Source organism: Ranitomeya variabilis, chromosome 2 (assembly GCF_051348905.1).
Source record: "Ranitomeya variabilis isolate aRanVar5 chromosome 2, aRanVar5.hap1, whole genome shotgun sequence".
Classification (NCBI taxonomy): domain Eukaryota; kingdom Metazoa; phylum Chordata; class Amphibia; order Anura; family Dendrobatidae; genus Ranitomeya; species Ranitomeya variabilis.
Genome location: NC_135233.1, coordinates 365,647,093 through 365,661,637, shown reverse-complemented (window position 1 = coordinate 365,661,637; position 14,545 = coordinate 365,647,093). Strand labels below are relative to the sequence as shown.

The 14,545-nt window shown below is 40.2% G+C and overlaps 1 protein-coding gene across 1 annotated transcript in view; it reads left to right on the top strand.

The window, feature by feature from the left end:
• LRFN1 (leucine rich repeat and fibronectin type III domain containing 1) overlaps positions 1-13,543 on the top strand; it is a 183,510-nt gene extending 169,967 nt beyond the window's left edge. The window contains exon 4 of the mRNA XM_077285873.1: positions 10,947-13,543. Coding sequence (XP_077141988.1) covers positions 10,947-11,787 — 841 coding nt within the window. The 3' untranslated portion in view covers positions 11,788-13,543. The remainder of the gene's footprint in view (positions 1-10,946) is intronic.
• The last annotated feature ends 1,002 nt before the right edge of the window (positions 13,544-14,545 follow it).

Genomic DNA, 14,545 nt, shown 5'->3' with positions numbered 1-14,545 from the left:
TGAGGGATAGCTCTTTAGCACTTGTTGGTTACAGTGCTCAGATGAGGGATATCTCTTTAACACTTGTTGGTAGCAGTGCTCAGATGAGGGATATCTCTTTAGCACTTGTTGGTTGCAGTGCTGAGATGAGGGATAGCTGTTTAGCACTTGTTGGCTACAGTGCTCAGGTGAGAGATAGCTCTTTAGCACTTGTTGGTTGCAGTGCTCAGGTGAGGGATAGCTCTTTAATACTTGTTGGTTACAGTGCTGAGATGATGGATAGCTCTTTAGCACTTGTTGGTTGCAGTGCTCAGATGAGGGATAGCTCTTTAGCACTTGTTGGTTGCAGTGCTCAGATGAGGGATAGCTCTTTAGCACTTGTTGGTTACAGTGCTGAGATGAGGGATAGCTCTTTAATACTTGTTGCTTGCAGTGATCAGATGAGGGGTAGCTCTTTAATACTTGTTGGTTGCAATGCTCAGATGAGGGATAGCTTTATCGTTTCTGAATTAAAAAAAAAAAGATAAAACACAGATCAGTTAGAACAGTCATTTTACTCAGGTCTCCTCTTCACAAAGACCCAACTCTAATGAACCCTGTCCACATACACGTTCTCTCCAAAATAACGTAAACCAGGACATTCGGGCCATACTTCAGGCCCATTTTAATTTTACACACTGTAGACAGAAGGACAGCCTTCTCCAATTGGCTCTGACTCTCAAGGGTCTACCTAATTCAGCCCCCCATTGTCCATTTCATACAGTCATCTCTAGTTCCAGACTGTACCACTAAGCAGCACCCTCACTGTGTTCATCGACCAGCCTACAGGGATCTTCCTAAACTCTTCTAACAGGACTCAACTATAGTAGTCCTTGGGTTTGAGGTCATCATCCTAACCTTTCACTGAGCCAACCTCTGTTAGAAAATGGTAAACTTCCCTCTCTAAGTTTTACACAGGCCACATTTTCGACTCCCAACCTCTGGTTCACCACCTACACAGCCATAGGTTTCAGTCTCATGTACACACCACAGAGGGTCAAACTTGCATCATACTAATCACCAGTTCTCAGATTAAGAACTTGCAAAGACCTTCAGCATCCATGATTGCTCCTCATGCAGTAAGATAATACTCCTCAGAATAGCACCCAACTCCTCCTTTTATAGCTTCTCCATCACCATATACTGATGGCATGGAAGTGCAGTATATCAGCAACACCTCACTAAATCCCTCAAATAGCACAAGGTCAGCCATCCATACCTCCCCAGTCACTCAGAAAACTCTCATTCCTTTGTTTGATCATAGCACCGGACATGAAGCAGTGCCAAAGGGCACCATGGCCCGTCATCCCAAAATAAAACATATATACACCATGGAGCAGAAGAAATATGCAAACATGCTGATGGTATCTACTTGCTCTGAAGTCATCTCTGTGACCTCAGTTAATGGAGGCTTTGCACTTATGTTTTCTATTATAATGCGCTTGATTTATTCTTCTAAGATTAGAACTGAGAGGTTTCCTGCTGCTCATGTCTGGGAGCAATGTTAACATATTTTCTTGTTCTCACTGGTGTACGTGGCACCAAAGGTCTTCTCTCTTCCTCCATCTTTCGCACACTCTTATTCTCTTGTGCTCCATATCTCTTTCTTCTCCTGCTCTTCCTCTCTTGTTTTTGTTTTCTATCTTATTGTTTCTTTTCCTTTCACGTTCTTATACTTGATTTCACCATTTGTATCTTATGCCACCTGGATTGGACAAAATGTGGGCAGATTAGATGGTCACCTAGAGCACCATATGGGATGGGAAGCTAGTGGTCGGGGGTAATGGTTGCATCGAATGACAAGTAAATATCATACAACTGTTAGGCTAGCCTCGGGGAACAGTGATGATTGGGGAAATTCTGGAGCCAGTGCTTATGGTACCCCAGCCCACCTTAGCTGCTCAATCATCTCTGTCATTCTCCATCACTTTCTCTCCTTTTTTTATTGTCTTTCTTTCTGTCTCTTTTTCTGTCACCTTCTCGGTATTTTTCTCTGACTTTATCTTTCTCACATCCCTCTCTTTCCCTTTCTCTCTTCTTCTGTTTTTCTTTCCTCTCTTTTTCCTTTCTTATTGTCTCTCTCTAACTTTATCCCCTCTACCCCGTTCCACCTCTTTCACCTCTCTTTCATGTTTTCTTTTTCAACCTATCCTCTCTTATTTCTCCTTTCTCCTTATTTCGCTTTCTTTCTCAATTTCTTGCTTTCACTTCTACCCTTTTCTCTCACCCTTCTTTCTGTCTTCTTTCCTTTCTCTCTTTCCCACTTTTTTCTTTTTCCTCATTCTTTCCTTTTTCTTACTTTTTCTTTCTTCTCTCCCTATCATTCTCTCTCTAACTTCCTCCCTTCATTTCTTCTCCTTTGCTCTCTCCATCTCTGCCGATCTACCTCCTTTCTTCTCCCCCAGTATTTTTTTCATCTTTCACCATTTTTATCCCCTTCTATCCATCACTTTCCCATTGCATACTCCTTTGTCTGCCTTCATCCTTTTACACCTTCTCTCTTTTCCCTCTCTTTCCTCATTTGCTTTCATCTGCCATTCTCTCTCCTTCTCTTCCTCCCCCTTTCTTCTTTTTCTCTTCCTCTTTGCTTTCACGGTATTGATTTTGCTCCACTCCCCTTTTCTCTCACTGTGTATTCTGACCACCACAGACTGTTCTTCTTCTATATAGAAATCAATGGACCGTCCGCATCGTATAATAAATTCAATTAAATTCATTAAAGTAGGTTTCCAGTCTTCTACAAACAGAGCTTAATCATTGTATAATGAAGAGTTATGAAAATATATGATGTGCATTTTCGAGATTTCTGTCTGCTGTCAATGAATGGAAATTCTTATTGCTTTCATTTAGGACTTGGATCCTTGTTGTGAGCTTGTCATGCTTACAGCTCCTGTACAATGTAGGTCTAGGGCAGATCTCATGTACACGGGGCCATACCTAAAAAGAAGCACAGGACTCCTATGGGACCCCCAGTATAGCTCACAGAATCACTCTCTATATCATCAGAATGTCCTGGGCAAAATCTGTAAAAGGCTCCTCACCTACCATGTGCCATTTATAATACTGTTACCTGTCTAAGTGGATGAGGAGTTTGCTTATCTTTTTGATATCTATCTAGAAAGAATGATGCATGCACGGAATATAAGAAATGTACACTGTATTACTGCCATATAGATTATACTAAAATGAAGGCATCTGGTGCTCAAATTGTGCAATTTGTGTGTGCCCACCAGCCACGACAAGGCACAACTTTTCGTAGAGACATCCTAAACTTTTATTTATCAGCCCAAAAGTCTTGAACTTTAAAAGATAAGTGGGTTCCAGCAATAATAAAAAACAGCTTTAGACAGATGGAAGGTGTTCAGCTAACCGGAAATTGTAGGCTGCAAAGAAACAAATGTGACCAGCGCCCCCCGACAACACGAGACAGCAGTGAAGATGTGCAAGCTGCTGTGACCGTAATATATACAGTACAAACCGAACACTGATGGATTATACCTGTAATTTAGATGTGTAGGTTTTTGGACTAGGAGAGGCCGTCGCTAAAGAAAGGTTAAGGTCCAGTCAGTGAATATTCGCCTTGTCATGGCTGGTGAGCACACAAAGACTGACCAATTTATTCTATATAAATACAGTTTACATTTCATAAATTCAATGTTTGTAAATATCTTGCCTCACAGAGTGTGAGGCTGGACTCTGTGGCTTGCATCTTTCTATTTTTCTAAAATTCTTCCTTGCTTCCTTCTTTATTTTCACCTTTCTCTTTCTTTCTTTCTTTCTTTCTTTCTTTCTTTCTTTCTTTCTTTCTTTCTTTCTTCCTTTCTTTCTTTCTTTCTTTCTCTTCCTCTTTATTTGGTTCCTTTTTCCTTAATTTCCTTTTTTCTTTCTCTTTTTCTTTCTTTCCGTCTTTCTCTATTTTTTTTCTTCCTTTCTTTCTTTTATTGTTTCCTTCTTCCTTCTTTATTTCCTTCTTTCTATTTTTCTTTCTTCCTTATTTCTTTATTTCCTTCTTTTTTCCTTAATTTCCTTTTTTCTTTCTTTCTTTCTTTCTTTCTTTCTTTCTTTCTTTCTTTCTTTCTTTCTTTCTTTCTTTCTCGTTCTTTCTCAATTTTTCTTTCTTCTTTTTATAATTCTAATTTATTGCCATACTTCCTTCTTTTTTCCTTAATTTCCTTTTTTCTTTTTCTTTCTCTTTTTTCTTTCCTTTCCTTGTTTCTTTCCTTCTTTATATTTTTTCTTTTTTTCTTTCTTTTTCTCTACCTCTTTCTTTCTTTCTTCCTTTCCTTCATCCTTTTGTTCTCATCCACAAAATACAAAGAACGAAAAATAACAAAACTAACGTTGCTTAAAACCCGCAGAAGGTAATGAGACTGCTGACTGTAGACCGCAATATGTGCATTAATCGGCCGGCTGCACTAACTCAGCCCCATGTGATTTATTGATCCTCCATATCTATCTAGTTTTTATCCTTCCGTATCGCTGTCATACAGTGAGAGCTGCGCAGCTTCAAGTGCAGTTCAATTTATTACACTTATTTTTCGTATATATAATAAAAATAGGTTTGAACAAAATTTGGGAGCGGAAACTTTGCTCAATAAAGGGTTAAACGATGATCCACAAGTTGCTTCTCTGGATTTGTGAAATTAGTGGGATTTATTGCCGATACCATTGCGTTTAGAGTCCCGCAATCGCCTGTTTTCTCTTCCTCGTCCTTCTGCTGGTTTCCTGCCGAAAACTCCCAGCTGGTCACAAATATTTATCGTTTCTGCCTAATGAACCTTGAAAGATACTTAAAAAAACATTAGACTTTACTCATTCCCTTGAAAATATAGGCTGCCCAGATACTAAAATGTTTAAAAGTCATGCCCAGTTTTCTGAGTTGACACTTTTTCCTTACAATTTTCCATGATCACGTAAAATATTCTCACAGTTTTTGGAGCTTAATTGGGATTTTATTTGGAGCTATCAAAGAAATTATTCAGAGGACCCATCTTCCATCTGCATAGAGAAACTTTAAGGGAACCTGTCAACAGCTTTAGGGTCACCAAGATAAGTTTATTCCTGGATAGGGTAGTAAAAGTCAAGTTGATAAATATTTTTCTGCCTACAAATGGATTTACCATCGACTTTGAACCTTTATGTAAATGAGTCTGCAAGTGCACCCGAAGTCAGGACTATCCCCTGCAAATGCACAAATCCTCCGCAAGTGCACAAATCTCCTGCAAGTGCACAGATCTCTTGCAAGTGTATGAATCTCCTGCTTTCTTCCTCACGTAGACCAGTCGTCAGCAATAGAAAACGTAGGGGCACGGAAAAACCTCAGTTGAAGAAGCAGTCCTCCTCCCATCAAAGTTTTTATCCTCTTAATATATTGCATTCATCACATTATACAGCACTGTGTACATACAATTGCTCATTTTGCCTTTCTACCTAGCTAATTCTTCTCTTTTCTAACCTCTATGTAGAAACAGAAAGTCACTTTTTCTTGCAAGAGTCATCCCCCACCATAAAATCCTTCTCCAGCTCCTCCGCTCCTGGCCCTGCCAGGGACTTTTGCAGTGATGACTCATGCAGGAATAATTGACCTCCTATTTCTAAATAGAGCTTAGAAGGATTCAGCTACTCAGTTATTAATCACGTGATGTCATAGACCCAATGGAAAAGAGAAGAATTATCTCTGGGTAGAAAGGCAAAAGGAGCAATTGTAAGTACACAGTGCTATATAATAAGAGGATAACATTTTTGACGGAGCGCTTCTTTAAGCATATGGGATAATGCAAGAGGATAAGTATGCACTAGCCAGATTTGACACTCACGATGAAGATGTACTGTTTCCTGCATACAGCACTAATACTCTGCATTATTCTCCGACAAGTGATTAACTGATTTCTGAGGGTGGTGCTAGGCATAAAATATAGCAGATAATCGACATACTCACAATATTGAGAACTTGTCAGACTTTGACCTGTCCTTAGTTCACATGGTAGGAATTGGCCTGGCGTTGGTGCTCTTGGTGGCAGTTGGCCTGCATTCGGTGCACTTCCCAGGAATTGGACTGGCCTTGGCCTACTTGTACTGTTTTACTTGGAAACAATGTGCTGTTGGTGCAGTCTAGTTTACATAAAGAGCCAAACTTGATTTTCCTATCTATCTATAAACTGTTTGTAGCCAGGAAGATATGTCTGAACTTGTGTTTTACTACCATACACACCAATGTTATTAATCTGGCATCACCAATGCTCATGATTGGCACCCTTTACGTTTTTTCATGTCCAGAAAGGCTATTCTGCAGGTAAAGAACGTTAAAATCATGCTGGGCTGCTTGACTGGAACGGCGGCTACGGGGAGAAAATTAATTTATATCCTCCCTGCATATTCTCTCTTCCAGTCATCAAGGCAGTGCAGGTTGCTGTAACAGTTACCTTTAACTATACCATGATCGCCATTGTAATCCCTCCCTGACATTTTGATTGAGAGAGTGCTCTGCGGCATATGTGTTGAGCATGTGGGGAGAGATTACGGCCACACTGTTACAGCTCCCTACAACCACCCTGATGACTGGAAGCGAGCAGCTGCAGGGAGGATGTAAGTTTATGTTCTACGTGTAGCCGCAGCTCCACTATAGCAGCCATTTATGATTTTAACTCTGTTATCCTGCAGATTGATTCCATACCTGCCAGTAAATAGCGTCTCTATACAGGACAGGTTCCCTTTAAACATTTTTTATTATGATGCATATAGAACACGTCAATAATAAAATCTAATAAGTTATATGGGAGTCATCCCAAAAGAAATAGACCTTAGTGACAAGACACCACAAGGGGCCTGTCTTGTGTAGGTCCTTTAGGATGAATATTGTCGGGCCTGACTATGACACTATTATTTATCATACATCTCAAGTCCAATAAGAATTATATAAAAAGAAAAATTGCAGCACTCACCCCGTATATTTCTTCAGATCTTTATTCCAACATACAAATCCCCACTGGGATGTGGCACAGTGAACGGCTTGGGCTTGTGAGGGGAGCAGGAATGTGCAGCAACGAGACGGACGACGGCCGTTTCACGCTTATGCGCTTCTACGGGTCCATGTGAGGTGGGCGTTACAACGTCATTTCCCTTTATGGGATTCAGACAGCTTAATAATTAACATAAATTTACATGCATATTTAACACCAGTGTGAATTAAAACCAACAACTTACTCGAACTGCACCGCTCAGTCATGCAACTTCAGGAAATGAACAATAGAATGCCTCAATTAGATAAATACCGATAAATCTATTTTTTCATTTAAACCCCATGGACCTTGTGCGTTGGTCCTTAATATCCACCTGGCTTCTCGCTGCAGGAGAAGCCTGTGGTGGTCCCCACCATATTTAGGGAAATTTACCTTTTCTAGTCCTGCAAATTTTAGGACATTCGGATCACCTGCATGCTGTTCCTGTATGTGTTTAACTAAACGCACTCTGCCTTTCCCTGTGAGAATTGAATTGTAATGTTCCCGAAACCGCACCATTAATGGCCTAATTGTTTTGCCTATATAATAGCGGTTGCAGGGGCACAGGATAACATATACAATAAATTTACTCCTACAGGTTATAAAGTCTTTGACAGTGTGGGTATAAGTTCCTATTCTTACAGGATTATCTGTTTTATGAAAAGTACACATACTGCAGTCACCGCATTTGTGATTGCCAGGTGGGGCAGAAGAACTAATCCAATTTGTACTGCGTTTTTCTACACGATTTTTTACAATTAAATCCCCTATATTTTTTGAACGTTTATATGAAAAGAGGGGAGTAGTATCTACGAAGTCTGCGTCTTTTTGAAGGACGTGCCAGTTTTTACGAATTATAGCGTGTATTTGGTTATCTAGGGGAGTATGTTTGAATATAAAAGGAAATCTCCGATTTTTATTACCCTGTTGTGCTCCTATACTACCTTCATCCGTTTTTTTGTTTTTGATTCTTTTATTATGTCCTTTTTCTAGCAGGTCTAATTGGGTGAGAGTGGCAGCGCGTGTCTCTGCTGCATGTAGCAGATATTCGGGATATCCCCTTGTTTTAAACCGCATTTTAAGTTCTTGAATCTGTTTTTTGTAAATGTCCTCACAGTTGTTTATTTTTCTTAATCTCACCATCTGACTAAATGGAATGCTGGATTTAGTGTGATGTGGGTGGGCGCTACTAAAGTGTAATACACTATTGGTGGCTGTGCTTTTCCTGTGTACACTTGTTATTATTGCACTATTCTGAACTTCCACTTTCACGTCCAGAAAATCCAATTCAGTACCCCCATATACTGACGTGAAACTCATGTTTTCATCATTTTCATTCAGGAATTTAATAAATTCCTGAAAGATTATTTCTCCCCCATCCCAAATTATGAAGATGTCGTCCGCAAAACGTAGAAAAAGACGAATGTATTTTAAGTAGGGATTTTGGGGTCCGGTGACATGCCTCTCCTCAAACGCTGCTAAAAACAGGTTTGCAAAGACGCATGCCACCGGAGTACCCATTGCGGTACCTGTCTTCTGGCGATACCATTTGTCCATAAATTTGAATGTATTATTGGACAACACAAAATCCAAACTATCAGTCACAAAGGATATGAAATCCTGATCCTTGTCCGTATTCGATAAAATACTCCGAATTGCCTCAATACCCGTCTGCTGTGGTATCCTAGTGTATAAACTAGTGATGTCGATAGAGGCCAAAGCGAAGGTTGGTTGCCATGTGAAACCTTTTAACGCAAGGAGAAAGTCCCCTGAGTCTATGAAATTCCGTCCTTCATTAAAGACTCAGGGGACTTTCTCCTTGCGTTAAAAGGTTTCACATGGCAACCAACCTTCGCTTTGGCCTCTATCGACATCACTAGTTTATACACTAGGATACCACAGCAGACGGGTATTGAGGCAATTCGGAGTATTTTATCGAATACGGACAAGGATCAGGATTTCATATCCTTTGTGACTGATAGTTTGGATTTTGTGTTGTCCAATAATACATTCAAATTTATGGACAAATGGTATCGCCAGAAGACAGGTACCGCAATGGGTACTCCGGTGGCATGCGTCTTTGCAAACCTGTTTTTAGCAGCGTTTGAGGAGAGGCATGTCACCGGACCCCAAAATCCCTACTTAAAATACATTCGTCTTTTTCTACGTTTTGCGGACGACATCTTCATAATTTGGGATGGGGGAGAAATAATCTTTCAGGAATTTATTAAATTCCTGAATGAAAATGATGAAAACATGAGTTTCACGTCAGTATATGGGGGTACTGAATTGGATTTTCTGGACGTGAAAGTGGAAGTTCAGAATAGTGCAATAATAACAAGTGTACACAGGAAAAGCACAGCCACCAATAGTGTATTACACTTTAGTAGCGCCCACCCACATCACACTAAATCCAGCATTCCATTTAGTCAGATGGTGAGATTAAGAAAAATAAACAACTGTGAGGACATTTACAAAAAACAGATTCAAGAACTTAAAATGCGGTTTAAAACAAGGGGATATCCCGAATATCTGCTACATGCAGCAGAGACACGCGCTGCCACTCTCACCCAATTAGACCTGCTAGAAAAAGGACATAATAAAAGAATCAAAAACAAAAAAACGGATGAAGGTAGTATAGGAGCACAACAGGGTAATAAAAATCGGAGATTTCCTTTTATATTCAAACATACTCCCCTAGATAACCAAATACACGCTATAATTCGTAAAAACTGGCACGTCCTTCAAAAAGACGCAGACTTCGTAGATACTACTCCCCTCTTTTCATATAAACGTTCAAAAAATATAGGGGATTTAATTGTAAAAAATCGTGTAGAAAAACGCAGTACAAATTGGATTAGTTCTTCTGCCCCACCTGGCAATCACAAATGCGGTGACTGCAGTATGTGTACTTTTCATAAAACAGATAATCCTGTAAGAATAGGAACTTATACCCACACTGTCAAAGACTTTATAACCTGTAGGAGTAAATTTATTGTATATGTTATCCTGTGCCCCTGCAACCGCTATTATATAGGCAAAACAATTAGGCCATTAATGGTGCGGTTTCGGGAACATTACAATTCAATTCTCACAGGGAAAGGCAGAGTGCGTTTAGTTAAACACATACAGGAACAGCATGCAGGTGATCCGAATGTCCTAAAATTTGCAGGACTAGAAAAGGTAAATTTCCCTAAATATGGTGGGGACCACCACAGGCTTCTCCTGCAGCGAGAAGCCAGGTGGATATTAAGGACCAACGCACAAGGTCCATGGGGTTTAAATGAAAAAATAGATTTATCGGTATTTATCTAATTGAGGCATTCTATTGTTCATTTCCTGAAGTTGCATGACTGAGCGGTGCAGTTCGAGTAAGTTGTTGGTTTTAATTCACACTGGTGTTAAATATGCATGTAAATTTATGTTAATTATTAAGCTGTCTGAATCCCATAAAGGGAAATGACGTTGTAACGCCCACCTCACATGGACCCGTAGAAGCGCATAAGCGTGAAACGGCCGTCGTCCGTCTCGTTGCTGCACATTCCTGCTCCCCTCACAAGCCCAAGCCGTTCACTGTGCCACATCCCAGTGGGGATTTGTATGTTGGAATAAAGATCTGAAGAAATATACGGGGTGAGTGCTGCAATTTTTCTTTTTATATAATTCTTATTGGACTTGGCACGTATTTTCTGCTAAGCACCACCCCCATCTTTTCAAACACTGCTTCATAAAAAGAAACCCTCAGCCAAAGAGAGATCTTCTCAGCCGACATTGCGTATAAATATTATACATCCCTATCAGTGCCAGTATTTTGCTTCTTTACGTGTATTTATCATACATCTGTTGTAAACATTTTAATGTACAAATGTTAGAACATGTTTCTTCTGAGTGCATTGAAAATTTTTGTTCTCTTCTGTTTTCTGCATACAGGATGATCCCACCAAGTAATCGAAGCTTCCTGGTCAATGACTTGGCTCCTGGACGAGAGTATGACCTCTGTGTCCTGGCTGTCTACGATGATGGGATGACTTCACTCACTGCCACTCGAGTGGTGGGATGCGTCCAGTTCAATACAAAAGAAGAAGCTGCACAGTGCCAACCGCTCCACACCCAATTTCTAGGTGGAACTATGATCATCATCATTGGTGGAATCATTGTAGCTTCCGTGTTGGTGTTTATCATCATCCTGATGATCCGATATAAAGTGTACAGTGGTCAGGAAGAAATCGGCAAAGCGAGGGTCAGTAATGTGTATTCTCAAACAAATGGGCAACAGGGCATGGCTTGTGCTCATTCCTGTGCCAAGTTGGGAGAAAATAACTATGAACCTTTGCCCCCAGCTTCCAAAGAGCCCTCAATGGAGGGCAAAGACCCTGGTAAAGGGGAGAACAAACCTAGTTCACCTATTCCAGCTCCTCTGATGGAAATGGACAAGAGGAGAACTAAGACATCTAGTGATCTTCAAACAGTGGCTCTTTTGTCTTCTCTCTCTGGAGACCAGACAGAGACCAGCGCATTGGGCTCCACCACCTCATTATGTCTGATTACGGAAGGGCAAGCACACGTAGGGCCCAAAGCTCCTCTTAGGACTTATCAACATAGATTCTCCTTTGATGGAGACTATACCTTGTTCCAGAGCCACAGTTATCCTCGCAGGGCACGGACAAAGAGACATATGTCCGCCTTGGAGTTAAACAACCAAGAAGCTGCCCTTGGACATCGAAGAGTCACATTTAGCAGCACAGAGTGGATGCTAGAGAGCACCGTGTGAATAGCACAGTAGTTCACAACTTTGTTTTTTGACGGAGCAGGTAACATGGAGGGACACGTCTTATGATACTTTGTCTCAGCAATCATGTTAGGGGCACCTCAAACCTTTCTATTAAAGTTCTGCATTTTGTTGCCATGTTTAATATCTCCGTACACTTTCTGAGCAGAGAATAATTTTTGGATACAAGGCTATGTTCATGCCAAGTTTAACTCATGTTCATGTTGTCGTAGATGGTGTACTGTGTCATGAGCGGACCTCGTTGATTCCTCGAAGTGTACAGATATATTCTGCATTGGTAAACAATGGATTTGGAAGACGCATTGGCACTGCTTTCTTGAGGGTCTTAATGTTGTCTGTTTCTCTAGAGCCCATCACCCAATGTTGCCATATGACGCAGAACAAGACAAACACCATATCATACTCAAGAGCTAACCAAGAGTTTTTTCATCATGATCATCCAACTTGCCCCGAGGAAAACTGATCCACATTTTTGCCCTCTCGTGAGCCCCACCTTCCGCTGGTTTGGGGATCTCGAGGGATATAGTTCTGCTTGGGTTGTGGTACATGAATGCTGAGCCCTTGAAGCAGTGCCTTAAACCAAGAGAGAGACCAGCACACAAGCTTTCTGGAACCCTCTGTGACCTTTCCTCTAAATGGGGACGGAGACGCTGGTTCATCAGGGGGAAACAGGACATATGCACAAACGACACGATACCCACCAAACCTACTGTACAAGGCCTTCTACACAGTAGGAAGAGGGGAAGCTTAGAGGGATTTATTGACCACATTGTTTGGGTCCTGACACCGTAAACCTTCTGTACATCTAGCTGGTCTGGATCCTTTCTGAGTTACTCAAAATCAGGAGCCTTTCTGGGACCTTGCAGGAAGAGAAATCATCTGGAATTAACAAGCACAAGTTTTTACATTAAAAACGTGTGTCGCCTTCTGTCTCCGCAGCACATATATCATTGTGGAGAGAGACGCCAGTTGGGTACAGCGGGAAATTAAAGTCCTTTCTGTGACTGCTCTGTGTGTCCGTTGTGGTTATTTCTTCTTCGAAAAAGATACCAACATGGGGTCGCATGCATGTGGCATATTCCTTTAAGAAAGTCGATAAAAGCAATTGGATCCTAGGGTTACAAATGTAGCAGGACTCGGAGTTTTACCAGATATGCAATCAATGCAATGGGCAGACTAGATAAAGCTATGTTTTATTGCAGCGGTGTAGCTATAGGGAGTGCAAAGGTAGATGTTGCATCTCGGCTCTAAGATCCAAGGTTTCAAAGTGCCGTCTTCCACATACTAGTATTATAAATGGCACATGGTAGGCAGAAGCTCCGAAGCATCAATTTTTGCCTGTGTATATAAAAAGCATATGCAGGTCATTGACATCAAGTAGAGACCTAATCAATGCCGAGGAATTGAAATGCAAAGCTTATCAGAAATTAATTACCTTTTTGAGACAGCTGTAATGCTTTTACGTGTCATTTTTTTTTTTTTTTTTAAATTAAATTAAATCTTTTGCAGTCATTAAAAAAAAAACACCAAGCACTATTTTAAAGCAAATTACCTATTTATTATATTATGTGTCATTTTTTTCACCTTAACATGCTATAATAATTTTTTCGTGGAAGGATTTCAACCATGGTAAGAGTTCAAAGCATTGTTCCATTAGAGAGTGACACATTATTTAAATTAGGTTTTTATCATATACTGTAGATCATTTTTAATATGGCTGTTCATATGATAAAAGGTGAAAAAAATCCAGAGGAAAAAAAAAGCAGTTTTTATATTGGCAAAAGGAGTAGACAGTTCTAGTTCTTTAACTGCTTTGCTGTGTAGACAGGAACAGGGTTAGCAGAGTCATGTCAATATTTTTAGCTGTCAGGAAGAATTCAATGGTGTTTATCATTTTAGCAAACTTTGCATATATCAATAGTTCAAAAAATTATAAGAAACTTTGTAATCTATCCTATCAGAGAAATAAATTTATTTCTCCACTTATGGGTCACTTCTTCTCTCTGCTGACTCTTAAAGAGGACCTGTAACCAAGTTAAAAGTGGGAAGTTTTTGCTCTAGTTTTATTCAAGCTGCTCCCCTATTTATTTATTTATTTTAATCTGCCATATGGTTCCAAAGATTTTACCTTTTTATTCAGCGCTGATTTTTATGGGTTTTACCAAGGTGGTAAGACTCACAGGTTGCTCTTGGGGGGAATGGTGTCTCTTCATTTCTACCCTGTAACACCCACCTTACTAAAGACCATAAAAATTATCACCAAATAAAAAGGTCCATATCTTTTGAACAAGATTGAGGATGTAAAAAAAAATGCATACACAGCATACTCAGAGGGTGAGCGGGAAAATAAGAGCAAAGCCAGGACACTTTTGACCCAGTGAAAGCTCCTCTTTAAACTCATTATCATTCACGCTAAAAAAAATGCTCTTATCTGTCTTGGTCTAAACAAGAGAGCTCCTTGAGGTTTAAAATTAATGCCGCCATATGACGTTTATGGAAAGGGGAAGAGAGAGAAGCAAAAGTGAGACACAGATGGTGCTGCTACTTTTTAGTAGGCTTTAAATCTCTCCCAGAGCTGGATTCACAGCTACTCTACTCAGTACTGCTGTATAATGTCCTCCATTCTTCTGCTGCTTCTGAATATGTGCTACATAGAAACAGGTGACAAAACCCAGCAAAAAAACACTGAGGATATAGCCTTTTGTAAGTAAATAGTAATAGTACATGTAATTATCATAGG